The following is a 26,853-nucleotide window of genomic DNA, read 5'->3' as shown; positions in this document are numbered from 1 at the left end:
TCTGCAAGGCAGACGTTTCAGGCACAAGGAAAGGCTGCCCTGAACACTGCCCCTCTCTGACCGGCAGGAGAGCTTTGTTACCCTGTGTCTATTCACTGTACCTCTGCTCTCAGTAATTTATAGACCCCGTTTTCCCCACGAAGCTCCACTTAGTTTAACCAACTGAGAATAACCTTCATCTCTTGCTTAGAGGGTGCCCCGGGGAACCCATTTGTATGAGGATTCAGGGAAGAAAAATGGTCCTTACCTGCTTCAAAACTGCTGTACCCACACAAGTAGACCTTGAAAAAATGATTAATATTTTTTCAGCTGGGAGGGACTTACTGGAGAATTTCAATCATGGGTTCTTGGCTGAAACGTGTTGCATTCCCCCCAAATTAGTAATTTTTTTTAACACTTTGCAAAACTACATTCCAGGTTTGTCATGCTCTTGCTTTTCTTTACATTCAGGGCTTTGAAACAGAAAAATGAGAATATCCCTTTGTATTAAATTTGGATTTTGCCAACATTCCATAAAAATGGTCATTTTTTTATATATCTTCCTACCAGCTTCTTTTTTAACTTATTTTATTTAAATTCAGTTAGTTAACATATAGTGTTATCATTAGTTTCGGGTTTCGGATGTAGAGTTTGTAATTCATCAGTTGCATATAACACCCAGTACTCATTCCATCACGCGCCCTCCTTTTTTTTTTTAGAATTTTTTTTTTAAGATTTTATTTATTTTTTGACAGAGAGAGAGACAGCAAGAGAGGGAACACAAGCAGGGAGTTGGACTGGGAGAGGGAGAAGCAGGCTCCCCGCGGAGCTGGGAGCCCGATGCGGGACTCGATCCCAGGACCCCGGGATCACGACCCGAGCCGAAGGCAGACGCTTAACGACTGAGCCACCCAGGCGCCCCCATCACGTGCCCTCTTTAATGTCCATCACCCAGTTACCCCATCCGCCCCCCACCTCCCCTCCAGCAACCCTCGGTTTGTTTCCTATGGTTAAGAGTCTCTTATGGTTTGGAGCAGCTTCTTGCAGATTCCAGGGTATGCCTGGTTCTAAATAAAGGCTTCTTTCTTCTATTTGCACTTACAGGAGAAAAATTCCTAAGCTTTTGCTCATGTACTGGTAACTTGCCCAAAGCAAAGATGCCCCAAACCTTCCTCCTTACATCTGTGTTCTAGGCCCTGACCTTTCCAGGCTTCTATTGGCCAGAAACAGGGACAGTAATAGTAGGTATGCATGGCAAAGGTGAAAAAGAACAAGACATATTATGGGGTTTCTGATATATATTTTTTTGTGATAGAGTTTAAAACTGAGGAAAATTGTGCTGAACTATTTTTTTCCTACCCTAAGTTCCTGGCTGTTTATTGGGCCAGTAATCTTTGCTGACCTCTGACCCACGATTGAGTTCCTACAACAGGTCATGGACCCTACTCTGTTGTCCTGAGCTTTTTGCTTCCTAACCCCAGCTTGCCTTTCCTTGATTCTATGTCCTCAGATGGCTGTTTTCTTCTGCTCTCTGATCAGGGATGGCATGATTTTAGAGCCCAAGGAAACTCTTCAAGGAAGGGATTCCAGTAGCCGATAGTGGCAAGCACATCTCAGGTCACTACAGCTGGTCACGTCTGCTCCACGGTAGCAGACTGGAGAGCAGAAGACAGAGAAAGACGAGTGCGGGCTGCTGGGGCGCCCAGGATGCACCTCGCTGTCCACCCAGCACCTTCAGTGTAGACGCCCCACCTGTGTCTGCCCTCCAGCATGTGGGTACAGTGGCAGCTGTGGTGAGGGGACAGTGTATGTGAGAGAGACTGAGACCGAGACAGAAAAAGGGGACAGAGGACAGAGAGGGAGGTTTCCTCACTGGAAATCTAAAAAAAGTGCTGCTTTGGGAATTTGGTGTATCTGAAAACGAGCCGTAGCTCATTTATATGATGCTCCACAAGTGGATAGTTTGGTCTTTTCCTGTTTTGCTCTCACTCACAAGCTGCACTAACATTGTGAGACGTGTTGGTGCACACGTCCTAAAGTTTCTGCAGGACAGATTCCGGTATGTGAAATTGCTAAGAATAAATGCGTTCAGCATTTGGGTAGATCCTACCTCCAGGAAGGCTGCGCCTCGTGGCACACCCACCAACAACGTGAGAGAGTTTTCTAGTTTCTGCCACTCTTGTGGATAAAACAATTGTTTGATGTAAATTTTAACTACAAGTAACATTGCACATTTTTTCATGGGCTTCTTGGCCAGTTACAGTTCTTTCTCTGGAATTTATGCTGACGTACAGTATGAGGCAGAAATCAAACTTCATTATTTTGTTTTTCAAATAGAATCTAATGTGCTTACAAGCTCTCCTCCCCTCTGCCGTAGTTCTAACCTTTGTACAAAGTTGTTCGTGTATCTCTGCTGTCATGCTAACAGCCACGGCCTGGTGGGCAGAACTCTTCATGTCTGGCTGCCCGTGGGCCTGCCTCGGTCGGGGCCTCGCTCCCATCCTCATCAGAGGCTCCCTTTCTCTGAGGAGCAGCCGGGGGCCAGCTCTCTCAGCAGACACAGGGCTGGGGTGGCTGCTTGTAGGAAGGATGGTGCACCCGTCATCATTGTGACTGATATCCCTAGGACCCACGTTTACCAACTTTTTTCTTTTTTCTAACTCATTGTTTTATTTTTAATCTCGATTCCTTTCTGTTACCTTGCCTACGTTTATTTTTTTTATTCCTAACTTCTTGACATGAGTGCTTGGTTCTTTTGCCTCTTTATATTAATAAAAATGCACTTAGAGTTAGGATTTTACTTGAATAAAACTTTGACCGCCCCCTCTCCACACACAATTTTTATACTTTCCACTGTCATTAGCTGCAAAATAGTGTGCAATTGCATTTTGGATTCTCTGTTTTCACCAAAGCCCTAGGATAGTTCCCTTCCCTTCTCTTATTCTCATTAGAATTTCTAAACCTTTTCTTACTGACATCTGGTTTTGTGGCATATAATTTCTGCATTAATTTTTTTTATAATTCATATCACATACAATCCACCATTTCAAAGTGAAGCACAATTCAGTAGTTTTATGGTCACAGGGTTATAACAGTCACCCTCACTATCTAAATTCAGATTATTTCCACCCTCCAATTTCTGCTTCCTAAAATATTAAGAAAGCCATTCGCATAAACTCAAGTAAAAAGCAGGGGATCTCGCAGAAACAAACTGCAGGACCAATAGCTGGACTCAGAGGAAGACACAAGCACCAGGAGCTACTCTAGGGCTGCGACTCCCTCGCTCCGCAGAGTAGTTTCCTGCTCAAGCTCGGCATGACCAGGAGTCCACTTGTACAGAACTCCCTACATCCCGGGCTCACCCCACTGTGTGTGTAGCTTGAGCCAGATGTTCACTCGTGGTCCGATCACCTGTGCGGCTGTAAGGGATGGTGATTTGCTTAACCTTCCAGCAGGGCTAGGGATGGGGTCAAGTTCCCTCAAAAAGCTTACATGGGAAGAGATGCAACATCCATCAAATCTAATCCGATGGCTTGAAATAGGATCCATTCCTAGTAACCTTGCACGGGCCCTGGAGAAGGCCTTCTGTGTGGGTACAGAGTGTGCATATGTGCACACAAGCAGATGGCTGTCGCTAACTGCTGGGAGGCTGTCTTGTCCAGAGGGCGGGTGGCTGTGCTGTGGTTGGCCAGCCTGTCAGTGGAGGGGGTCCCTGTAGGAACTGGGCGTTCCTGCTGGCCATACGTCTGGGAAGAACCGCAGACAAGCGACGACTTGGGCCTGGGGCTGGGGCCTTTACACAGTGGGAAAGGCCGTTGCTACCCCCTCTGATCCTGAAGGGCACACCTGTCCTGGAAGGCCCTTCCTTCCAGATGGGAGCCCCTTGACTGATGACCAGGGCTAGCCAGCCACCTGCAGCTGTTCCCGTCTGACAAGCCTGACTGTGACGTGGGGAGGGGGGAAAAGGCCCAGGTCCACATGCAGCCTGAGGGCAGAGGGAGCGCAGGGCCACCATCAGCACGGCATGGCTTTGCCACTGAGTAGGGACCCTCGGGAACAGGCGGCAGGCTGAGGGCCTGAGGAAATGAGCATGCCAGAGTCCCTGGAAAGGAGAGGAGCACCGTGGTAACACCTACAGCCGTCTGTGGCTTGATCCGCCTGACGCACGCCCCAGGACCACCCCCCTCCACAGCCAGTCTCAGACGGGAGCTCTGTCACGGAGGCCTCGTGTTTTTCACACAGCCTGCTGGGAGTCGAGAAAGATGCCGGCCCATTACCCCTGGATCTGCCCAGTTCTGCACTCGCTTCTAGCAATTTGCCTCGTGTGATTGCCTGTGGGATTTGGTGCAAAGACATGTTTTTTATTACACATTACAGTCTTTACCCACAGACAATATTGACACACAAAACTGCTGGTCCAGGGACGTTTTTTTTGTGTTGAATTACATTGCCTCATACTACGTGCCCCAAGTTCCTGTCTGCATCCACCTGAATACTTATACTCATTCTTTTCTATCCAACCTTTTGGGTTCAAATCCGTTGCTTTTGGATGTTTCTCTCCACTTCGGTACGGTAAATTTCCGTACTTGCTGATGGGCACGTTGGGGTATCTCGCCCAAAGGGCAGCTGAGGGTCACGCAGCGGGCAAAGGGACCCCCCAGGCAGAGCTTCTGCCCAGTCGTCACGGATGCTGTGATGCTCAGCGGATCTGGAAGGACAACCTGCGAACTCACGGGTCTCTCAAGTTTTTGAAACATGAAGCAAATTCACGGCTGGCAAGCATCAGTTAACCACTCGCATGAGCAGACAGCGAGGCTCTCTCCCCTGGGACTGTGTGGTGGGCAGCAGTCAGGCTGACCCCCTCAGCTGCGAAAGCCCCAGAGGGAAACAGAACCCGGAGTGAGGGGCGGAGGGGCGGGGAAGGTGGGTGGGGAACCAGATGCAACTCTCGGGCTTTTCAAGTTTGTCAGTGAATTCTCTTTAAGTTCATTTGGAGTGGGTTTAACTTGCAACTGAAGAGGTCCATCTGCCTGTGTGCACATAGGCACACTCTGTGGCCACACAGGCGGCCTTCTCCAGGGCCCATGGAAGGTTACTAGGAATGGATCCTATTTCAGGCCAGGTTAGTGTGGGAAGTCGTGAGCACAAGGAAAGCGAGCACACCAGAGTCCCTGGAAAGGAGAGGAGCACCTCGGTAACACCTGTGGCCGTCTGTGGCTTGATCCGCCCGACTCCAGGAATTTTCACGTCTTTACTTTTCCATACACTGTTCATGTGAACGTAACGAGATGGATCTACCGCACATTCTCAACCTCTCAGAGCCAAATCGTTGCTTGCATTTGGGTCAGTAAGGCTTCTAGCCGTAGGAGACTCCCCAACATATTCTCTCACACACGCACACACACCTAGTTGGGCACACCTGCTCGCACACATGTGCACACACATACATGTAAACACACGCAGTCTGGAGGCTGGTAGCTCTAGGGCTCATTCACTGTCCAGATGATGTAATTATGGAATCAGACTCATCCTCCTGCTCCAACAGCCTCCTGCTTCCCCTGGCGGCCAGGCAGCTGTGGGAGTGCCATAGCCAAAGGCAACAAGCAGGGGCTGGACCCCCCCTCCTCAAAACCTCCCAGCAGACTTTAGCTCAACTCTCTGCAGAACTAGGGGACACAGGCACCAACCTGCAGGTCTTGGGACAGTGAGCATCCAGCAAATAGAAACGAGGGGACGTATCAGGCGTGACTGTCCTGAGTCAGCAGAAGGCCCTACCTTTCCTGAGATTAAAGTATCTCAGCCTGCAAAAGAAGGGGATCCGTTGTCAGGGGAGAAGGGGAACGGGCAAGAAGGGGCCGTCAGGTGAGAGTGTGTGCACCACAGGCACACAGGGCCACATTTCCATCCAGACTCAATTTGAGAGCCTGGCTTTGTAACCAGGGGGCTCTGTTGTACGAATTCGCATGCTCGGTGAATGGGCGGGTACGTGCTGTGGTGGTGGCTTCCGGGCACCGGGTCTGAGCTGGTCTGGCTCTGCCCCTTCCTGTGTGATCAAAAGCTGACCCATCACGGCCTCCAGGTCTGGATCACGGGAGGGGTGGGGCTGGTTGTTTCCCTTTGTTCTAAAAGGCTCGACTTCACAATGCCTCTGTGGCATCCAGCTGTTTGCCCTGGCGTTGCTGTGAGTGGACGACCTTCAGCACCTCTGCTCCTGCGCTCCGCATCCCACCGCAGTGCAGGGCAGGGCTCGGGTGGACTCTGCACCAACTTCTGAGAGCGAAGGCAACATGGTGAGGAAGGAGAGAGAGAAGACGGGGGCCGCGCAGGGGCACCCCGTTCTGCTGAGCCTCACTCCTGCCTCAGGGCTGGTGAGGGCTGACACTGGGTCCCAGCCACTGCCCCGACTCCTCGAAGGCAGTGTGGGGGCTCTGGGAAGACGTGTCAGACGCTTCCGGCTGGAGCAAATGGGCCTGGAAGGTCCGTGAAGGCCGGCCCCCACCGAAATGTCGAATTCGCAGAAGCCAGCCCTCAGCCCCAGGAACAAGGCCAAGAGGGAGCAGAGCAGCGGGTGCCAAACCAGAGACGCCAGCAAGACTGAAGGAGGAGAAAGCCAAGACCCAAAGACAGGCAGACGGCAGCCCCACATTTAGACAGAGGCAGGCCAGGAAGGGCGGTGGCCCTGTGACTGGAGCCCTGCCTCCCCGTGAGCCGCGCAGGGTAGCTGACCTGGGGGACACCCGTGTGGGTGCAAACCTCCCAGCAGCTAGCTGTGCGGGAGCGACGCAGGGTGAACATAAACCTCGGCCGCCCGCTTCCTGCGCAGCTACAGTCCAGACTCAGGCCAGCTGAGACACTTCTGGTTCCTGCCAACCCTGAGTCCTCCAGATTCCAGTGATTCCATCCCTTTGGGCTTGGAGGGGAGGGGAGGGGAGGAGGGGAGGGGAGGGGAGAGGGGAGAGGGGGGGAGGGGAGAGGGGAGGGGAGGGGAGGAGGGGAGGGGAGGGGAGGAGGGGAGGGGAGGGGAGAGGGGGGAGGGGAGGAGGGGAGAGGGGAGAGGGGAGAGGGGAGGGGAGGGGAGGAAAGGGGAGGGGAGAGGGGAGGGGAGGAGGAGGGGGGAGGGGGGAGGGGAGAGGGGAGAGGGGAGGGGAGGAGGGGAGGAGGGGGGAGGGGAGAGGGGAGGGGAGGGGAGGAAAAAAACCCCACACACAGTTGGACTTTTTTGTATAGAATTTGTACAATATATTTCTCTTCATTTGCATATTTTACCCACAACTTAACATCCTTTTTACAGGCTGAACTCACTCAGCTTGATATAATCAAAATTCTTTCTTTCAAACAAATAGGAAAAATTCAAAATCGTAAACCCGTAAGAAAACAAATTAAAAACGATGATGAAAATAAGTCACCCCTCCCATTAGGAACAGTGTCCATTTGTACAATATATACGGTTTGGGTCAGAATCTCTTTATGGATCAGGCACATGTTTTCATGACACCTTTATTCTCGTCGGTTTTAGCTCCTGCCTGGCAACTCTGCCTTGGAGAAGGCTCAAAGGGAGGCTGGTCTCGGAGGCGTCGGCTCCTTGGTGGCGACCGGGTGGGATGCAAGGCGGCCGGGCCGGTGGGGCGCGCAGGAGAGAGCGGCAGCTGCGTGCGAAGCAGAACCTGGGCTCGCTCTATGCAAAGTGGGCAGAGAGACCAGAACAGCCAGGGCGAGGACAGACAGCAGCGGGCCGAGGCTGGCGTTTATTTACAATTCGGCCTCCCGAGGACGGAGAGCAAAGTTGGTGGTGACGGCCCCCAGAGGCGTGACCCTGCCCTGCCTGTCTGTCTTGCCTGGGTCAGTCAGTCCGGGCCATCAGGGCTGTGGATGGCAGCAAGGTAAAGGGGTGAGTGCACTGTGCTGTCTTCCAGGCCGCCCCCCCACCCCGGTCAGAGTCGGGGCCCCGACACCTGCTCTGTGACCTCCCTCTGCACTGCGAGACCTACCTGGGTCTGGGTGGCACGGAGTGGGGCCTTCTCTGGGGGTGCAGGCAGAGCGGAAGGTGAGAACGGGTTTCTACCAAGCCACAGTACCAGCCTGCTTGCTTCCCAACACCACGGGGGACCGGACCGGGCCCAGGGCCTTGGGCCTTGTTGATGTCAGGGCAATGGGCCTTGGGTCACCAAGTTCCAGGACCTGCCCCCTGTCCCCTTTGAATGGTCCCTCATAGGATGGCTCCTCGTGCACCCTGGGGGCTTGACTGAGAACTGAGCTCTAGGGCTGCAGGAGGCTGCTGCCGCTCGGCCTCCTGACCCAGACGGCAAGAGTGCTTCTGCAGGAAGACCCTCCTGGGACCTGCAGTCTCGGGCCCTTCCAACCCAGACCCCTGCAGCCAGCGGTCACATGCCGGTGCTGACCTGCTCAGCTTGGCCCTGGCTGTGAGGAGCCCTCCATGCGCCCCGCGTCGGGGGACGTGCTCAGGCCCAGACGGCGTCCTGAAATGGCAGCTGCCGAGGCGCTCTTCACGCCAACGAGTCCCACGTGCCAGCCCAGCCTCACACTGCGAAGCACGGCTTTGGAAGGAGCATCATCACCAGCACTCCAGGGCAAGACTGCGACCATAAAAAGAATGGAAAACAGCATTCTTGCCAGACCAGTGACAGCCAAGCAAGCACGCAGAGTCCCAGAGGTGGATGCGACGGGTTACCGTGACCACGGAGAAGAAATAAAATCATCATATATTCTTTGTTTTTTGGTGTTTGTTTTTTTTTTGTTTTTTTTTTTTTACTTCTAAAATAAGATCTCGTCTGATAACATTTCAAGTCTTCAAGTACAGAAGCTTTCACGCGAACAGCATCTCCCCCGAAGGACCGTTCCATTGGGCACCCCTTGAGGCCTCGCGGGGGAGTCATGTGGTTCTGTTCTAAAAACGTCAGGTAGAAACTGAAATATGTGAAAACAACTAAACGCAGACGTGCTGGGAGTCAGAGCAGGAGCAATGCACATGGACGGCCCACTGGCTGTGACCAAGGGCACTTGTTCTCACCGAGGACTTCTGTGGGACGGCCATGTGCATTCCTGGGGGCCAGCAGGTGGCCAGGACGAGCTCTCACCAGCTTTGATGTGGACTGCCCAGTCTCAAGAAGCAAGAGCAAAGGAAGGGCTCCCAGGCCAGGCCGCTGCTGCTGCAGGTCCTGCTGAGAGGGCAGCTCTGGGCTGACTCTATCTTCACATGAAGGGTTAGCGCAGGCAGCTCCGCTCCACGGAGACAGAACCCTTTCCAGAGAAGCTCCTTTCAGCTCTTCCTGGGCTGTGGCTTCCACAGGGTCAGACCCTGTGAACAACCTGCCCTCCTGAATAGCTCTGCAGTGCTCTGCTCTTTCTCACATGCTGCAGTGCGTGCAGGTGCTAGCTTGGGACGAAGCAAGTTCTTGGAGGCATGGCTGTTTGGCATTCCACTTGGAGTGGAAGTGGGAGCTCAAGAGAAGCCGGCACGGACACCACGGGCATTTTCCTGAATGAGTTTAGATGTCTGCTCTAAAGTCCTTGTGGACAGATGGGCCAGTTCCATGCACGCCATAGCAAGGGCTAACACTCGACATTCCAGAGGCGGGTTGCCTTGTTTGGGTAGTTGATGGCCAGGCTGATAGCAGCAATGTTCTGCAGAGCCTATGGAGGGAAAAAGGGTCACTGCCAACGTCGAACCATTCATTTGCTCATTCATTAAGTGCGAACTGGACAAGACCCTCAGCTGAGCACTGGGGGTCGTCGGGAGCAGTAGGGACAGACATGAGCCAGATGTGGTTCCCCTCACCCGGAGCACCAGCCCAGACTGAGAGACAGATTCTTCCAAGACCCCATGAGAGCTGCAAACATAGGGCAGAAATATTCTCACTGCCCTGAGAGAGGGGCAGGTGCAATGCTGGTGGGCTCGGTGGACCCGGAGGACATGGTCCACAGGGCGTCTGGGCAAGCTCTTTAGGGAAAGAGAAGAGCAAAGAGGAGCAGAAGGGGAGAGACAAACAGCCAGTGCTGGGCCACAGGGTGGGAGGGTGCTGGGAAGGAGTGCCCTGGAGCCAGGCCGAGGCCGCTATATGAGCTCAGCGCAGCAAGATGCGGAGCACTGGTCCAGCACAGAGGACGGGCTGTGGGAGGGTCAGCCTGAGGGCAAGGAGATGGGCCACGGGGACAGGCAAGAGGGAGGAGCCCACAGGCATACATGGCATGGAGCTCTTGGTGCCATATGGTCACATCTCAAATTTTTGCTGTGTGTCATGAAACCAGGGGTGGCAGTGGCAGTGCGGGCAGGGATCTGTTACGAGGGAGGGAGTTTCCACTCTGCCTACAGGTCTCCGGAGAACGCATACAAACACCTCTTAGTTGATGGGGGATTCCCACGTCTTCCCTGAGAGAGGACCCTGTGTTCACTGAGCAGACTCGCCAGGAATAGATGCCTACTCCCACATGACCCTGGGCCAACCTCCCCCTTGTCTGAGCTCAGCGTCCCCATCTGCCCACTGCAGGGTTGGACCACAAGTGCTAGGGTATTCAAGGGGTGAGTCTAAGGCTCTCAATGTGTGGTCTGGGCCTGGGGTTCCCAAAACCCTTTCAGGGGCTCGGCACGGTGAAAAACACTGTTGCAGTGATGCTAAGACGTTATTCTGCCTTCTCCCGCCTTCACGCTCCTGAGCACCCAGTGGAGTCTCCCAGAGGTGCCTGTGAGCCAGGATGAGCACGGCAGCTGGGGCGCCGGCCCGAGGCCTCCTGCCAGGGTAGACACAAACGACTGCCGTCCTCCTCAAGAACCACTGTATTTTGAAAAATACAGCTGTGTTTTACAGAATGTGTTACTCCTATTAACATGGAATGAGTTTATTATTTCTTAAAATGAACTGTTAAGTGTTAAAATTTTTTGTTTCAATTTGTAAAAATTTAAAATCTCCTTTAATTTCTGATGGCATATATCAATACGTACAACATGTCAACATAAGCTTTTGGGGATCCTCAATAATCTAGAAGTGTAAAGGGATCCTGGGACCAAACTGTCAGCAGCTCTCCTACCAGGGAAGAAAGTTACATCCAAAATTATCTGAAACCTAAGTGTACAGAAACTTCAGCCAAACTGTCGATTTAAGGCATTAGTTGGTTTGGTTTCAAAGACACAAATTCTTGCTGGCATCTTCCTAACCCATGGTCTAACATGAATGACACTGATAAATGGGCTCAATGGCTCCCGGACAGCACAGGGAAGCGACTGGGGGGGGGGGGGGGGGCAGAGCTCCATGCCGACCCGGGGAGCCGCGGGGATGGGGACAGCCAGCTCTGACAGGGAGACGGTACCTGCGCCACGCAGCGGAGAAGGTGGTCGTCAGTGGTTAAGGCCAGCAGGTAATCCTGCAGCAGGCCGAGCTCCTGGGGAGAGAGCAGAGACGCAGCATCACGGGACCAGCACCCAGGGGACACCCACCCGCAACCACAAACGTCTCGCTCTGCTGGGCACCGCATGGCACCACCTCCCTCGGGAGCTGTGGACGGGGCTGGACCAGGGGTAGCCTGGTGCCTGGTTCCAGGGGGGCTCTGCCCTGACTCACCCACAGGGTCAGTCTCCTCATGTAGAAAATGAGGGGGTAAGCTAAAGAATTGTGAAAGGCCTTCCGTCTCTCACATTCAATGGGCCTACTGTGCTCGTGGGAGGAGAAAATAGGAGGAAGAGGGCCCTAACCGTTTCATTTTCCAGAATTCACTACTGTTAAGGACTAACCGAAAGCAGTTCTTCTCCCTTTGGCTTTAGGTCTGACAAGATAAACAGTCTTCCCGGGGGTTGGGCAGAGGTGAGGGCCTGGGACATCAGGCCACACGCACCCCACCCCCCACCGGGCAGCAGAGGAAGCCCTGGCAGGACCCTCACCTGGGCGCGGTTCTCAGTGACGAAGAAGAGCTCGGTGAGGGCGCGGTGCAGGGGGAGGAGGATGCCAGGCTGCGTCACGTCCTCAAACAGGCTGTACTCCATGTGTGTGAAGAGCTGCCACAGCGGCTTCAGCAGCGCAAGGTCACAGAGGTCACTGCGGGGGGCAGGGGTCAGACGTGAGACAGACGCCCGCTGACGGACGCCCCCCACCTCCAGTGAAGTCATTACCCTCCCCAAAAATATTCACCAGCAGCAAACGAATGGGGCAGAACCCAAACTTCAAAACAGGACTCCAAGGAAGCGGGACACCCTGGAGCACGGTGGGAAATCAACCACGCATCTTTAAAATGGGTGCCACCGGCAGTGGAAGAATCTCGAGATGGATGTTATGTGGAAAAAAGCAACAATAAAACTGCACATACAAAATAAAACACAACTGCACATACAGTATCATGTGACCACGTCAAAAACAACAGTGAATACACAAAAAAGGTTATCCGTGGTTGTCCGTCAGTTTCCTAGATTTCCTTCTTTTTTTAAATATTTTATCTATTTGAGAGGCAGAGAGAAAGAGAGCGAGCGAGCGAGCATGAGCAGGGGGAGCGGCAGGCAGAGGGAGAAGCAGGCTCCCCGCTGAGCAGGGAGCCCGATGCGGGGCTTGATCCCAGGATCCCGGGATTGTGACCTGAGCCGAAGGCAGACACTTTACCAACGGAGCCACCCAGGCGCCCAAGTTTCCTAGATTTTCTGCAACACTCGTTGCTTCAACAATCAGAGAACAAGAAAAGATTTAAAAGACGGTGATGACCAATATTACAATCAGGCTCATAAAACATAAGAAATATGCTAATGAGGGTGCTCGGGCCAGAACCCTTTGCAATTCTGTGGGCCTCTGGTGAGAGACTCATTGACATTTTTGACTCAGAGGGAGGAGGTACTTTTCATTCCACTTCAACATCCTTCAGAGGAGAAAAGTTATGAAGCAAATAATATTCTGGGCCTCACTACGTGACTTTGATTTATAATCTTAAATTTTGCCTTTTCTCTTTAATGTATGACTTTAAAAAGTATTCTGTACATTTACTCTTGGAGCCAATCACTTTCTCCCAGAGCAGTGACTCTTCCTAAAGTAAATAAAGCAAGGGGAAAACTTGGTTTGATTTAAAGAGACAGCTCTATAGCGGAGCTTCCAGGAAAGCGCTCAGGGAGTGAGGTCAATGCACCTGTGTGGCTCATACCACGTCTGCCCACCCTCCCTCCCCTGGGGCTGCCTTTCCCCTCTGCCCGTCCAGTCTGGCCCCGGGCCTGAGGAAGGTCAGCACACGGCAGAAGCACATCCACAATGTGGCCAGGAAGGGCCCAGCCGTCTGAAGATGGTTTCAAACCCATCACTCAACCAGACAGTTCTCACCGTAATCTGCTCTCAAAAGGACAGAACTGAGCCCCTGCGGGCTGAGGGACCTTTCCTCACACCAGGACAGAGGGGAAACCGCAATCACAGTCCGCTTACCCCTCCCTCTGCTAGCCTGCATGCAGACGGACTGCTCTGACTTGGAGAGCCCTTCATTTGTAAAATTACAGCTCCATATTACACCAGAAGATGCCCTGCTACTTCGGTATCACTCCACTCACTCTGACTGGCACCTTGGGTCTGTGTGCCTTAAAAATGCTGGGGTGAGGGGGTGCCTGGGCGGCTCAGCCGGGTAAGCATCTGACTCTTGATTTTGGTTCAGGTCATGATCTCGAGGTGGTGAGAGCGAGCCCCCTGTCAGGCTCTGCACTGGGTGTGGAGCCTGCTTAAGACTCTCTCTCAGCACCGCCCCCCCGCCCCCCGCTCACATGCTCTCTCTCTCTCTCTTAAAAAAAGAAATGCTAGAGAGGGACACTGAACCCCTGAGAGGCAGGGAACTGTGTGGACGATGCGTGGGGCGTAGTTGCCAACACCTGCCCTCCAAGGTCAGGAACAAGGCAATATACCTTTAATCTCCACTTCTACTCAGTCCTCTACGGGAGGTCCTGGCTAGTGCAAAAAGGCAAAAAGACAAAAAGAACAAAAAAAAGCTTCTAAGGACAGAGAGGAAGAACTAAAACCAGTTGTTTGTAGATGACATGACTGTGCTCTGAATAATCTACACACACTCTCCTAAAGTTAACAGACCATGGTCATTGCATACAAAGGAAATACACACAAACTAATTATATATGAGCAGAAACAATTACAAGTAAGAATTCTAAAACACCAATTACAATAGCATCAAACCCATTAACTACCTAGAGATAAATCTAACGGAATATTGTGCAGGCCGTCTACACAGAAACCTGTAAGACATGACTCAGACCTGAGCAGTGGTGGACTGTAGAGAGAAGCCAACATTTAACGATTGTGGGTTACGGGGTTCAGTGTTGTCAAGAGTCAAAACCCCATCAGGTGAGAGGAGGCGTGTGCATATGTGCACGGACAGAAACAGACATGTGGAGTGCGAACACCATGAGGTACCAGAAGTTCTGGCAGAGCAACTAGGCAGGAACCAGAAACAAAAGGCATCGACACTAGAAAAGAACATGTAGAATCGTCTGTGTGCAGATGACACCCTATACAGAAAACACCAAAGACTCCACAGAAGAAACATTAGAACTAATAAATTCAGTAAAGTCACAGGGCACAATATCAATACAGAAAAACCAGCTGCATTTCTACACACTAACAACAAACTATCAGAAGGAGAAATTAAGGAAACAAACCCATTTACAATGGGATAAAAAAGAATAAAATACTTAGAAATAAATTTTAGCAAAGAAGGTAAACAGTCTGTATGCTGAAAACTGTAGAACGTTGGAAGAAACTGGAGAAAACACAAGTGTAAAGGATGATCCGTGTTCAAGGCCCGAAGAATACGGTTAAAATCTTCATGCTGCCCAAAGCAATATACACAGTCCATGTAGCCCCTATCCAAATCCCAACAGCATTTTCACAGAAATAGGAAAAACAACCCTAAAATTCATGTGTAACTACAGAAGACCCTGAATAACCAAATCAATCTTAAGAACAAACCTGGAGGCCTCACACATCCTGATTTTAAACCATGATACAGAGCTACAGTGATCCAAAGAGTATGGTACTGGAACAGAAACAGGCATAAAGACTAATGAACACGACAGAGGGCCCAGAAGTAAACCCATGCATATACAGCCAATTAATTCTGACAAAGGTGCCAAGAATATGCAATGAGGAAAGGACAGTCTCCTCAACACGTGTTGGAAAAACTGGATAACCACATACAACAGCACAAGACTGGCTCCCTCCCTTATGCCACGCACAAAATCAAGTCGAAATAGATTAAAGATTTGAATGAGAGACCTCCAACTGCAAAACTCCCACAAGAAAACATAAGGGCTAAGCTCCTTGACATTGGTCTTGGCAACGATTTTTTGAATTTGACACAAAAGCAAAAAGACATGGGACTACATCAAACTAAAAAGCTCCTGCGCAACAAAGGAGACCATCAACAAATGAAAAGGCATCTATGGATGGGAGAAGATATTTTTATATATATATTTTTTAAGATTTTATTTATTTGACAGAGAGAGACACAGTGAGAGAGGGAACACAAGCAGGGGGAGTGGGAGAGGGAGAAGCAGGCTCCCCGCTGAGCAGGGAGCCCGATGTGGGGCTCGATCCCAGCACCCTGGGATCATGACCTGAGCCGAAGGCAGACGCTTAAGGACTGAGCCACCCAGGTGCCCCGGGAGAAGATATTTTTAAACCACATACCCGATAAGGGGTTAATATCCAAAATATACAAGGAACTCATATAACTCGATTTCAAAAGAACCCAAATAACCCAATTAAAATATGATCAAAGGACCTGAACAGACATTTTCCCAAAGAAGACATGCAGATGGCCAACAGACACATGAAAAGATAGGGGCTCGTATCACTCATCATCAGGGAAATGCAAATCAAAGCCAAAGCGAGATATGGCCTCACATGTGTGGGGGTGGCTATCATCGAAAAGACAGATGACGACAGGTGTTGGCGAGGACGCGGAGAAAAGGGAGCCGTCCTGCACTGCTGGTGAGAACGCACGTGGGTGCAGCCACTGTGGAGACCAAGATGGAGGTTCCCCGAGTAATTAAAACCAGAACTACCGTATGATCCAGCAACTGCACTACTGGGTTTATAGCAAAAGCACACGAATCATTACCTCCAAAAGATACCTGCACTCAAATGTTCACAATGGCCAAGCCTGGAAATAAACAGAGTGTCTATTGATGGAAGCGTGGATACAGCAACCATGGTGCTGTGCACACAACGGAGTATTCTTCAGCCACGAGAACATGGCCGTTTGTAACACGGACGGGCCTGGAGTAGAATAAGCCCGAGAAAGACAAACCCTGGGCGATGTCAATTCTACGTGGAAACCCAAACAAACCAAACAAACTCGTAGACACGGAGAGTAGAATGGTAGTTGCCAGGGGCTGGGGGTGAGGGAGATGGAGAGAGGCCGGTCAAAGGAACAAACCCTCCAGCTGTGAGGTGAATAAGGTCTGAGGATCTAATACACATCATGGCAACAACAGGTGACAATGGTATATAGCGCTGCATCGTTTAACAGAAATTTCATGAAAAGCCAGTTTCAGCAAGAGAGACCTTCAGTGTTGTCACACACAGCAGAGGTAACCATGTGAGGTGCTGGGTGCGTTAACTAACCCGACAGGGAACGCTTTCACAACATGGACATACATGAAATCACCACCTTCTATGCTTTAAATATACTACCATTGTGTCAGTGACAACACCTCACTAAAGCGCGTAAAACAAGAGAAAGGAAGCAACCAATTCTAAGATGTGTGGTATATGCAGGGTTGGATAATCCAGGACATGCTCGAAGATGAAGAACGGGTTTATACGCCGAGATACGTACATCTGTCATAAAGCTACAACACTGACCACAGTGAACCAAGAAGACCAAGGGATGGAAGAAGGCAGACACAGATGCATGTGTACACGGACACCATCTTGGCGACAAAGGTGGCGCTGGAGTGAGGGGAGGGAAAAGGTGGTCCATGGGGTCGGGTGGAGACTCAAGTTCGAATCACCAATCCTGACTCAACACTTCACATCACGAACAGAAGTTATCCCATGCGGGACATAAGCTAGATGTGACAGAAGAAACAAGCTTGGAGAACACAAGAAATATCGTCACGACCCCAAGATGCAGTACGGCAAACATGTCCTAAACAGGACAATAAAAGCACTACCACTAAAAACAAAAAACAAAAAACAAAAACGCTCGATGAACTGTAAGATATTAAAATCAGAAGCTTCTTTCCATCAGACACCACTGAAAGAGAAATGACAAGCCACAGAGTGGGAGGGGACCCTCACAGTCCAAACGCCCCGCAAAGGACCCATGGAGGGCAGCTCACCTGTGGGTGCAGCATCGGACGATCCTCAGAAGCAGGTGGATGGCTTTTAATCGCTGGTGGCCAGTCTGGCGACAAGCCACACCCACCAGCCACTCCCAAATTTTGGCCAACGGGAGGTGTGGCACAACTCTCTCTTCTGACAACATCTGCTTCAAAATCTCGAACCCTGGCCCACACCCACAAAACACAGAGGTTTAGAAACATGAACTGCTTGAGTTTCGATAAATAGAATCAAACTATGATCATTTAAATTTTGCCTAAAATTATGCCTTTGATAAGAGCAACACAGGATAACATTTTCAGTTTCTCCTTTTTGCAACAAGCCCTGTGAACTCTAAGAGAAGTGTCTTCTGTGGCCCCACAGGCGGCCCCTCCTCTGTCCACTCACGCTGGCCACTAGCTGCCATGCACAGAGTGACATGTGGAAGTCTCCGAGAAAAGCAGCTGCTTCGATTTTAACAAACATCGGTGACACCGTGGCCCCTGCATCCACAGAGGGTCCCTGGCCAGAAGAGCCTGCAGACGGAAAGAGTGGCGCACACACCTGTCTGGAATCGCCCCAGGTGTCCCGCCGTCACAGTGAATTTATAACCCCACTCCGTGTTGCTCATGTCAGAGGTGAAGCGGTAGTACAGAGTATCTCCTGGGTCACAAAAGAATCAGAAAAAGCTCAGGACACCGCAGCAACAGGCAACGGCAAGTGACAGGCTCCTGATGAGAAAGGCTAAACCCGGGGTGACACCGCCCCCACCCCCAAAGTCCCTCTTCTCAGTACTGAGCTTAAACACTCGATGTGACGTGTCTAGGTGACCGAGGATGTATTTACTACCTGGGAGCTCAAAATCCTTCCATTTCTGCTGGGACCCACTGAAAGTGTGTCGATCCTGCTGGAAGTCGCCACTGCTGGACATGGCCAGCTCATCACAGCCTTCCTCTGTACTGCACTGCGAGTCGAACTTGATGGAGAGATAGATTGCACCCGGGATGTGGACTTTATCCTGGGGACGGGACGCAAGGACACGCCTGTCACTCCCGAGGGCTTGCTCGTGCTGTGCCCTGCAACCCTCAGACAAGCAGGATGGGGAGCACGCGCCTGGGCACTGAGACAAAGGGCAGGGGTCTCCATGGTGTGGCCACATCGTCAGGAGACGGGAAAGCCGGGGCTGAACCCAGGCCCACACATGGACTCAGGGTCGAAGATGCCAAGGGTTCCCTGAAAGGACCCTGTTGCAGGAGAAGCAAATGCCGCCCAGGGGCCCACTGTTTCCTATTAAGACAAGGTCAGAAGACTGGGCTGTGGAGACTCCCTGGCTTTGGGGAGACAGAGGGAGGACTGCCCAGAGGGGATGAGATTCCCAGCAGCTCTCGTAGGTCCTGCCAGCCACGTGCCCTGGACATACCTCAAAGTTAGTGTTATTGTTATATGGGTGTTTCGACTCCCTGACTTGCACCTCCATCCCGGGCTCCTCCATGAACTGGCAGGCAGCCAGGGCCATGGTCCCCAGCATGCTCCCTCGGCAGCCCTGGAGGACCTTCCGCAGGATCTGGCAGGACGTGAGGCAGAGAGCGTCAGAGCCACCAGGGGCAGGAAGAAGGACGTGTCCGTTTCAACCCAAGGCCCATCCAAAGGGCTGGCTTCACTCTGGCCTCTGGCCCCTGGCCCCACCCCTGAAGCCAACTCTTCCAGCTGCCTCCCATGGGGGTGGGAGGGGGGCCCTGCTGTGGACCAGGACGCCTCTGCCTCCGTCCTTCCTGAAAACACCACTTCTGGGAGCTCAGAGAAAGCCAACAGAACCAATCAGAGGTGGTCCCGGGCCCTGCAGAGTCCTGAGCTAAGCAGAGGCGGGACGCACAGAGAAACAATGACCGTACAAGGGGACACATGCCAAAGAGGTGTGGAACTGGGGGCTCCATGGGGCAAGGATGGGGGGAGGCCATGCTCCCCTCCGGCACTTCCATGAGAGGAATGGCTACAGCAAAGCTGCCAACACCTCCAAGGCTGTGTGGCTGGGAACAGATCTAGGGGACTCTGCAACCAGTGGTGTTCTTAGACGGGCAAATTAAGGATGAGAAGATAAACTCACTTCCGGAGGAATCCCCCCGCAGGGCATACATGGGGGGTGAGGGTACACCATGTGTGTGTGTGGGTGCCGAGGGGACAGGGATGAAGGCAGCGGCAGCAAATGTGACTCAAGATTTGTGCACTTGGAAGATGGAAGGTGGTCAGAAAACTTCCCCGCTCAGCTGGAGGAGGCGTCCATGGCTTCCCCCCTGCCCAGATCAAGCCGTGTTCTGCTGTGTGGCTCCTCTGGGTGCGTTCACCCTGGGAATCGCTACCCCAGCCCTGCTCTTAAAGACGACATTAAGATTTGACTTAAGAATAGAACCAGAGGCCTGGAAACTCAGAACCCGACCATGGGGTTGAGCTGCAGACCTCACACCTGCCTTCCAGAGGCCGGGGCCTTGGACTGCACTTCAAGACGGAGCTCTCCCCAGTTACAGTGGAACAGGTGCAAGTGCCCACAAACACCCGGGAGGCTCCTGCACCACGGGGACAGTCCCCTGGACTCGGCATTAGATGAGAAGAGACAGGCTAGCACGAGCGCAGAGTCAGGCTCCATGGGATCGCACTGTCAGGTACCCTCTGCGCACCAAGTCTGCCCTAGGCTGGGAGCTCAGCTCCAGGCCAGGACCTGAAAGAGCCCAACTACACCCCCACCCAGCCTCTGCCGCACCCACAGCCATTGTGGAGCCGCACACCCACATAGGTGACCTCCCGCTGGGGAGGCCCACACCAGAGGAAGCAGGTTCAAACATGGGGGTGGGGGGCAGAGAAGGAACAAAGGGGGTGAGTGCCCAGCCTGGCCTGTTTAACAATCACCTTCTCCCACTGGTGCTTTTCTTCCAGCTGCATGAACATGTCCAAAATGTAGGTCATGTGGGCCGGGCCACTGAGCTCCAGGGTGTCCTCGCTCACTGGCACATGGCCAGGCCACTCGGCGAGCAAGGAGGCCAGCACATGGCGGGCGTATAGGACGGCTGTGGCCTCGTTCACGCGGAACAGGTACTCTCGGACAGCCCTCTTGCTCTTGCAGTTCAGCTCCTTGTGCAGGAGGGCGGCGCTCTTGCTACGCCGCTGCTTGGCGTAGCTCTGCTGCAGTTCACTCTCTGTGCTGGCGATGAGCTTCTGGGTCACAGGGTTCGATTCAGCTGTGGCCTGGTCACAGCGTGCAGGCCGGGACTGCAAACCCAAGACCACTGTTACCGCGGCCTGCCCCCTCACCACTGGGTGGGGGCTGGGGGCCAGGGGCAGACATTTCGTGTCCAAGGTAGAAGCAACATACCAAACACGGTAAGATAATCATGTCTGTATCCACGGCTTTGGCACTCTGCTCCTCTAGTCTCAGACTCCTACTGGGCTGCCACCTCTGAGCCAGGGTCCGAATCCTTTCATCTGTGGTGAGCTCATCCCCATCAAACCTGGGGAGAAGGGGCACAAGGCTGGGTACATACATCACAGAAAGCTAAGAGTTCAGGCCGCAGTGAAACCTGTCAGAAATACCGATCCGAGTTACTGTCCTGTTATTCTGCAATGACATTATCGCCCCCCATATTCTGCAATCTAGACTCACGGCACTCATTTGTTTACTCAGGCACACAGACCCCCTGGTGGCGGAGGATGCAAACTGTCCCTCAGGATCTCAGAAACAAAGTTCCCAGAAGCTTTAGCAAGGTACACAATCACCCAGCTGGCAACAGGGTGCCCAGCCCCTCTTCAGCTAGACGGGGTGATGCAACTAGGTTCTCGCCCACAGGAGGCAGCTGGGTTGGGGGTGCCCTCCTGTAATCTACCTTCCCCCTCTCTGGGCTGGAACACAGGTGGCTATGGGTGAGCCACGTGACAACACGCAGGAGAACAATACAATTGGGGATACAGGGTCACTCACAGAGCAGAGCTGCCTACCCACCCTGGACTGCCACGAGAGAAAAAATAAATTCTATCTTCCTTGACCCGGTGTTTCTGAGTTTCTGGGTTACAGCAGCTTAGACTGTGCCCTACTTCATTTCACAAAGGATTTGAGGCAACATATAAGAAATACGGGAAAAAAGAAATGGAAGATAAAAACAGAAAAGAAAAATTAAATTGGAACTGGATGTAAGTTAGAATAAGAAATCAAAAACCTAGGATATGACAGACAAAGGGGAAGATTAGCTGCAACAGGTAAAGTTCCGCACACATTTGGGAGCTGGGCCAGAGAACCAGGCTGAACTTCCTGGCCAAGAGAAAGGGAGTATTATTAACTTTATGGCAACCCTTGGGGAAATCCATGAAGATAATGTGCAACAACACTCTGACCAGAAGGCCCTGCTTGGCACTGTCTGCCCCAGGACGACGAATGGGTGAAACCTTGGCACCTGCCGCAATGTCTGCACCCAGAGGGACACACAGCACAGCTCAAGAGGATGCAGGCCATGCGGCGGGGTCAGCTTTCACAGCGCTGCACAAAGAACTGAAAACCAGGTCCACGAGTTGGCCTCGCAGGAGTTTTTACCCCGAGCTTGCTGGCAGGAGGCAATCATGGCCCTGCCCTCCCTTGCTCTCCCACTCACTGCATGTCAGCTGTATCTCAGGGTCCTCACCTCTTCTGAACCTCCAGGAAGAAAGAATCGGTCCTTTTCATCTGCAACTCGTATATGGCCCGGAGGATGTGCAGAGGGGCATTGAGCGCATCGTGCGCCATCTGCAGGGCATGGAGGAAGCACAAGAGAGACGAACTCAAGGGATACAACAATTATTTTCTAAAGTCACCACAGGTTGTAATTTCTGAGTACCGTGTGGTCACTTAGAGCAAATAAAATAATAAACTCTAAAACAGGGACTGCAGAATCTGCTCTGGGATTAGAAATTCATAGAAAACACAGAGCATGGAAATAGCAGACCACTGCATGCAACGCTAACGGTCAACAGTTACTACCCACCACGGTGCCCTCCGCCAGATTCCCTGGAGCTGCCACGCACTCAACTCCGACAACTGGCACACCGGTCCAGAGATGTGCTTGCTTTTCTGATCCCCGCCCCATACTCTCTGGCTAGTCGTCCTGCAGTCACCATTCGAGGAAGAGTGTATCCCCAGGGAACGTAAGAGAATGCATCTCAGAAACCACGAGGGACACCATGGATCGAAGGGCTGCAAATTATGAGCAAAACTGCATGTGCTTATGTCATGGGAGAGATGATCTAAAGCTTTTAGGCCCAAAAAGCTTAAAAATGACGGGCGTAAAGATTTTTCCGTTCTTCTGGATCAATTCTGCACAACTTAGACTGAGTCTTCAGGAAGGACCTCTCGGCACGTCAGACTGAGGCACTTTTGCATGGAGGCCAAAACACGGTGCAAGCCAAAGAGAACCCACCGCTTGGATTCACCACGGCCCTGGAACTCACCAAGAAACATATTCTGGTGGGCTCATCTAGGCTTTCCAGGGGGTCCAGCTTCTTCTGCTCCGGCTCAGCAGGGCTGCTGACCGTGCCTTCGATCTCCTCCTCTTGGTCCCCTCGCTCGCCTTGCTCCAGGGCTGTGTGCTCGGCCAAGGTGTGGATCTCCTTCTTTGAGGAGTACAGCATGATGGACAGAATCTACAGACAGAAGCCCATGCAGGGCAGGGGTGTGGGGGCTCAGTGGGTGAGATCTTTAACCCTTAAATGGTAGAAAATATTTGACCTAACTTTTTAAAAGACGTAAGGATTCACAAAAAGAATGTAAAATTAGTAACAAAAGAAGACACATGAAAACATGTTCAATTTACCTACCATCAAAGACATGTTAACTAAAACTCTGAGGGACCTCTGCAGCTGACGACGTAAGTTGGGATCACTCCGAGAACGCGTTTTGGCGAGATGTAAAGAGCTGTAACATCTACTGCCTTTAACCCAGCCAATAACTCTCCTTTTAGGAATAACGTAAAGCATGTTACAGTCAATGAAGCTGAGATCTACCTTCGCGTGTCATTTGCAGGCGTTATGCTGGGGGTCATGAAAACTACCTAGTGAGTCAGGGAAGCGGCCACCGCACGCCCCCGCCGCGTCCGAGGGCCACACGCTGTACCATTTGCGTCTACACATGCGACAGGGACGCAGGCGGAAACAACTGGAATAAGGCAGTACAGAAAATGCTAACAGTGGCTGTGTTTGTGGGGCGGAATTGGAAGTTTTTCTTTCTTTTCTATATTTCACATTTTCTGCAAATCTAATTTAAAATTTATTAGTTGTTCCTCAGAACGAGAGCCCAGATGCTCTCCAGGTTTTCCACTGCTATACTTCAGCACCGTTTCCTGAAACCTAACTGACCCCTCCTGTGGTGCTGGACAGCGGGCTCCTCGAGCTCAGGCCTCTGGGTGACGGAGCAAGGCTGGCTGACCTCCCCCCGCGCAGCAGCAGCCTGTCCTGGACCAGAGGCTGGCACGCGCATGCACGCTCAGAGAACCAGAGCAATTCCACCAGGACAAATCTGAGGCCCAGAAGGAACTGTGATGAGATGAAAATTATCAACTAAAATCCTACATAAAACAAACACATTATGTTTATATATAAGCAGATTTTAGCTCGAAGGAACTTTAAAGGGAAATAATAATTCACGGACACACTTTAGGGCCGTGACGTAATGGTCAGCCATGTATTTCCGTAAAATACTTCTCCTCCAGCGTTCTCCGAACAAACATCAAATTCATTCTCTCCCAGACAAGGAGAACAGGTGTCATAATCCCTGTTTCCAACAGGGAACACCAATCTGAGACACGGTTCCAATGGATGCACAGAATAAGCATGCCCGGGGCAGAGGCGGTACGGCTAACCCACGGGCCTCACTCCTGCGCAGGAAGCCTGCAGCAGGCGGCACATGTCTTACCTCCAGGTCCCGGAGGAGCCACGTTTTACTAAAACCGGTCCCTTTGCTGCACTTTTTCACCAGCAGCTTCAGCAAATCAGTCTGAAGGAAGGTCGCGTGAGTCTCTTCAAAACCGTGAGCCTGCCAAATAAAAGGGAAATGACCTGCAGCTGCCTCAAGGGAAGAAGGTACCCGCCAGGGGGAGAGAAGCAAGGTTCTTTCAGAGCCCAGTCTAGGCTTGTGGCCCAAGGTCACTGTGTGGGGAAATTCTAGAGTTGCAAGAAGGATGACACTACAAACCTCAGCCCCAACCTGAGTCTGTCCACTCCATGTCTAAATCAGCCCTCAGCAACCATTTCTGGAGCCCAGGACACTCCCCGTGTGACTCAGCCCTCGACAAGCATTTCTGGAGCCCAGGACACTCCCTGTGTGACTCGCCCTTGGCAAGTATTTCTGGAGCCCAGGACACTCCCTGTGTGACTCAGCCCTCGGCAAGCATTTCTGGAGCCCAGGACAGTCCCCGTATGACTCGCCCTCCGCAAGCATTTCTGGTGCCCAGGACACTCTGTGGGCTTCATCCTATAGGAATGACCCTCTCCAGCACTCTGCCTTCCCAAAGCTTCCAGTGCTCATCAGAACATAACCTAAGTCCTCAGTCGTGGCAGATGGGGCGCTGCAGACTCCCTGCCTGCTTCTCTGGTCTTCCACAGGATCCTGAAGGCCCGGAGGTGTTCTTTCTGTCGCTGACAACCATGCCTGTTCTTGGGCCTGGTGTCTGCGGCTCTCCCTGCACGCATCACTCTGCCGAGACCCCTCAACTACCACCTCACGTTTCACCTCCTCAGAAAGGCTTTTTATGACTCATGGTGCCCTCAGAGAGTTTATTTTCTCTTTGCTACTATAATTAAACAACTCAAACACGAGCAGATTGTGATAAATGCCTTGGAGGCAACAAAGAGCAGCTGCATGGCCTTGGTCCCCTCACCACGAGCACTCAGGGGGACCCGGAGCTGGAGCGCCATCCATGCTGACTCCTTGTGCCGCCTGAGTCCTTCTGTGGCCTCCTGGGCAGTTCTGCCAAAGTCCAGGGACTCACCGACTTTTAAAATAAAACCCTTCTTTCATGGCTACTTCTGTGGGGAAGACTGTCCTAAAAGTGATCTCTTTCCCCTGTCAGGCCCCTCAGGTAGCAGAATAACCATCTCCCCCACAAGTCAAGGCTTTTCCAGCTTCTCCCACCCCAACTGCCAAGCCTATTGCTCCAAGTCCTGTAGGACGCCGGTCCCCTTTGCTCTCCCCCTCCCCTGGCCCTACAATGGGCCAGGGGAGCCGTGGTTCGGAGGGAAGTGAGAAACTATTCCATCCAGGTCTTCCCATCTTCCAAGGTTAACATGCCCATCAAGCAAACACCTGGTTCCACAAAACAGTACTAAAAAAATATAAAGAACCAACTACTAGGAAAATTCTGTTTCTTCCTTAGAGTTATCCTTGTGCAAGACCGCCACCATTCCTAAAAATAATCAAGATCCTTTGGTTAACCAACCATCGAAATCAGATGGCATCTCCTTGTAGTAAACGCCCTGCAGATGTATCACAGTGATTCATGAGCAAATGGAAGAAGGTTACCGTTACCTTTAGTGTCTTATATAGTCCTTTGAGGGCCAGGGACAGGACCCAGGTTGCTTCCACCGCCTCGGGACAGTGGCTCTCCACGCTGGCTTGCAGAAGGTGACTGGCGATAAAGGCAAAGTGCTGGGAGTACTGGCTCAGCTGGGCCTGAGAGCTGCTGCACTCCTGTCCCTTCTGGACCAGCTGGTAGTCCTTCACTGGAGGGTCAGGTCAGGCAGGAAGACAAAGGCATGAAAGCATAGTTAATGCTTCCTGCAGCTAAGTCTCTTCCCCAGTAATGTGCCTTTACTGAAGCAAGAACTGCAGACCCCAAAACACAGATCACTCTGGCTTCAAACTTAGCCGTTCCATCTAAGGCTGGCTTGCAGGTGAGCACAGAAATGGCACTGGGCCACCCATGCAACAAGCAACCGAGAGAGACAATTTACATTCCTACTACTGTGCACCAACAGGTTGTCTCCAAGTGCTACGGGAACTTCTTACATATAAACATGCAGGTAGAACTTCCATTCCCAAATAAAACTAAGATGGACGGGATTGACTCTCCTGTCTTAAACAACCAGAACATTGAAAAAGTACATGAAACAATTGTTTGCAAACAGGAGGCAACAAGCAGTATAGGACTATGATCCCCGATAGAAGGGACCTAAACCAGAGAAGCCCTCCAACAGCCTGGCTTTCTGGAGACGATTTCTAGGCCGCAGAGCAGGGACTAGAAATCTAAGCAGAGTCCTGAAGTCTCAATGAACTGATGAGAAAGAGGTGAGTCCAGGGAAGTCAAGGCAGCTAGAATTTATGGGGCAGAATATCACAAAGAAGGGAGAGGCAAAGACAGACAGGGTATGGGGGACCTCTCTAGACAGCCACAGGAGCTTCCTCACGTCTTTGGCTGTGTGAGCAGCACAAATGTGTGGTGGGAAACCACCTAGTTCTAGGAAAGAACTACCAAAAAGTAGTAAGGCAAACGATTCTTGGAGCTCACACAGACCTGGGAATATTTTGTCTTCCCCCCACCCAGCATCCTAGCGGATACTAGTGGAAGTA

General features: G+C 51.9%; 1 protein-coding gene across 4 annotated transcripts in view; it reads right to left on the bottom strand.

The window, feature by feature from the left end:
* Positions 1–7,188: 7,188 nt before the first annotated feature.
* ZZEF1 (zinc finger ZZ-type and EF-hand domain containing 1) overlaps positions 7,189–26,853 on the bottom strand; it is a 101,263-nt gene continuing 81,598 nt past the window's right edge. For 2 of the 4 annotated variants that reach the window (XM_028124816.2, XM_028124817.2), the window contains exons 43-55: positions 25,813–26,006; positions 24,202–24,321; positions 22,743–22,934; positions 21,941–22,041; positions 20,644–20,779; positions 20,181–20,540; positions 18,700–18,843; positions 18,129–18,297; positions 17,844–17,942; positions 17,300–17,465; positions 11,870–12,023; positions 11,302–11,373; positions 7,189–9,630 (exon numbers count right to left, since the gene is read on the bottom strand). In XM_028124816.2, the coding sequence (XP_027980617.2) occupies positions 9,550–9,630; positions 11,302–11,373; positions 11,870–12,023; positions 17,300–17,465; positions 17,844–17,942; positions 18,129–18,297; positions 18,700–18,843; positions 20,181–20,540; positions 20,644–20,779; positions 21,941–22,041; positions 22,743–22,934; positions 24,202–24,321; positions 25,813–26,006 (1,988 nt within the window). In that variant the 3' untranslated portion in view covers positions 7,189–9,549. The remainder of the gene's footprint in view (positions 9,631–11,301; positions 11,374–11,869; positions 12,024–17,299; positions 17,466–17,843; positions 17,943–18,128; positions 18,298–18,699; positions 18,844–20,180; positions 20,541–20,643; positions 20,780–21,940; positions 22,042–22,742; positions 22,935–24,201; positions 24,322–25,812; positions 26,007–26,853) is intronic. The other 2 variants (XR_003612525.2, XR_003612526.2) reach the window with 2 other exon arrangements.

Source organism: Eumetopias jubatus, unplaced genomic scaffold (assembly GCF_037043125.1).
Source record: "Eumetopias jubatus isolate StellerSeaLion01/CBP00866 unplaced genomic scaffold, mEumJub1_p1.0 scaffold_10, whole genome shotgun sequence".
Taxonomy (NCBI): Eukaryota; Metazoa; Chordata; class Mammalia; order Carnivora; family Otariidae; genus Eumetopias; species Eumetopias jubatus.
Note: the sequence above shows the minus strand (reverse complement) of the source record. Positions and strands in the feature narration are given on the sequence as shown.